At 36.5% G+C, this 2,355-nt stretch overlaps 1 protein-coding gene across 7 annotated transcripts in view; it reads left to right on the top strand.

The window, feature by feature from the left end:
- Positions 1-1,400, top strand: part of LOC108673204 — a 6,954-nt gene extending 5,554 nt beyond the window's left edge. For 4 of the 7 annotated variants that reach the window (XR_007156746.1, XR_007156747.1, XR_007156745.1 and 1 more), the window contains exons 5-6: positions 703-1,055; positions 1,289-1,400. Coding sequence is in view for 2 of the 7 variants with exons in the window: in XM_018160994.2 (XP_018016483.2) it covers positions 1,289-1,354 (66 nt within the window). In the remaining 5 variants the exon portion in view is untranslated. The remainder of the gene's footprint in view (positions 1-702; positions 1,056-1,288) is intronic. The other 3 variants (XM_047880828.1, XM_018160994.2, XR_007156744.1) reach the window with 2 other exon arrangements.
- Positions 1,401-2,355: the final 955 nt, after the last annotated feature.

Here is a 2,355-nt window from a genome sequence, read left to right on the forward strand (position 1 = left end):
GGGGGAGGGGTGCTGTATTGTATTATATATATATATATATATTCCTTACATATATTCATTTTAGTCTTGCTCCAATGATTACACATTATATTATCTTGTTATTCTTTATATATTCATTTATTCAAGAATATAAATATATATAATATATATTTTATTGTATTTTTATATTCACACACATTATATTATATTATTATTATTATTTATGTAATAATATTCATATATTCAAGAATATATATTATATATTTTATTATATAATAGTTATATACACTCATTATATTACCTATATTATTCTTTATATATTTATTTAAGTCTAGCATCAATGACCAAATGTCAGCTGATTGGCCATGATTGTAAATAACCAACAATCATGTCAGCCGATTGGCAAGAAGCAACAATCATGTCAGCCGATTGGCAAGAAGCAACAATCATGTCAGCTGATTGGCCATGATTGTAAAGAAGCAACAATCATGNATTTTAGTCTTGCATCAATGATTACACATTATATTATATTATTATTCTTTATATAATAATATTCACATATATTCAAGAATAAGTATATATTAATATATAAGATATTTTATTATATATATTTACACACATTATATTGTATTATTTTTTATATATTTATTTAAGTTTAGCATCAATGATCAAATGTCAGCTGAGGTAATCAGTGAGCCAGCCAATCACCTCCCCTCGCCGCAGGTGATCAAGACGCGCGCTGCTCTGCTGGCCGAGGTCACCGAGTACGTCGTGGCCACTCACCCCTATATACGTGTGTGAGGTGCTGGCCGCTCCTGTGAGTGGCGGGGGTGTGTGAGGTGCTGGCCGCTCCTGTGAGTGGCGGGGGTGTGTGAGGTGCTGGCCGCTCCTGTGAGTGGCGGGGGTGTGTGAGGTGCTGGCCGCTCCTGTGAGTGGCGGGGGTGTGTGAGGTGCTGGCCGCTCCTGTGAGTGGCGGGGGTGTGTGAGGTGCTGGCCACTCCTGTGAGTGGCGGAGGTGTGTGAGGTGCTGGCCACTCCTGTGAGTGGCGGGGGTGTGTGAGGTGCTGGCCACTCCTGTGAGTGGCTGTCTGGCGGTAAATAATAATAGTTATTGGTAACGTATATTATTGCCGTTATTATTATTAATCCCGTTGTTATTAGACAATATTCATGATATCAAGTTTAAAATTTGCTCCCTTGCATGCAAAATAAAGCGCAAGAATTTATATGTTATTAACTGAGCGCTAATTCATTTTTTAATTATTAATTGGTTGTTTATTTTAACCCCTCTTTCCCCCCCTCCCCCCAGGTAATGGGGGGCAACCCCCCCTACCTCGCTTGGCTAGGGGAGAACATTAAATCTCCATCTAAATAGCCCTGCAATAATAAGAAATTATTCAATAAATTATTCCATTCACTAACTCCTTCGTTTCCTTCACCTCCTTCAGTTCAAAGCTTCACAATTTTTCACATGTATATTCACTGATAATACTTTTATAGTGTTCAATAGCCACTATTGAATTTTGATGGAGGACGACCTCGGTCCCGACTCTTGCGTTGTGGGCGGCGCAGTCTCTTCTATACTACAAGACAGGATTTATTTAAGTTTAATTCTAATTACATGCTTAATTCTTCGTATAAAATATTAATATAATGCGATTATTTCAGTCAGTAGAAAGGCTATTTCAATATACAGGGGTTGGACTAAATAATTGGAACACTACACTTATTAGTACCTTTTCTTTAAAATCCTCCTCTGTCCAAAATATTCATCAGAGTTTCATTATATTGGTATACATACATAATTAATATATGTTGTTTTTACTATTACAGGTATATTGCACAATCTATTCTAGATTTATTTAAAAATTAGGTAAGATGCGCGACTTAACTGACTTCGAAAAAGGATAAATTGTTGATGTTCGCATGACAGGAGCTTCGATCACTAAAGTCGCTGAGGTTTTCGGTTTTTAGAGAGCTGTAGTGATCTCGGTAGTATTGTTACTATATCAAGGACGATGACGCAATTCGAAAAACAGGGGGAAACGTCTAATAATTGCACTAAATGTGGTCGACCCTCAAAGCTATCTGATAGAGATTGAAGAACATTAAACCGCATTATGAAAAAAATTGGCGATCTACGGCTACAAAGGTGCGTGCAGAGTTAAATCAGCATCTCAGCAATGAAGTTTCTACCAAAACCGTTCGTCGTGAGCTGGTACATGACTCAAGACGCAAGTTGGTAATTATGATTTTTATCATGATTTAAATTGTTAATTAAACCAAAAATCATTGCACAAAAATTACTAATTAGGACCGTACTCACAACACAAACTAGTAATTATTATAAGACTCAACATGGAAACTAGAAATTAT

Source organism: Hyalella azteca, unplaced genomic scaffold, assembly GCF_000764305.2.
Source record: "Hyalella azteca isolate HAZT.00-mixed unplaced genomic scaffold, Hazt_2.0.2 contig6412, whole genome shotgun sequence".
Classification (NCBI taxonomy): domain Eukaryota; kingdom Metazoa; phylum Arthropoda; class Malacostraca; order Amphipoda; family Hyalellidae; genus Hyalella; species Hyalella azteca.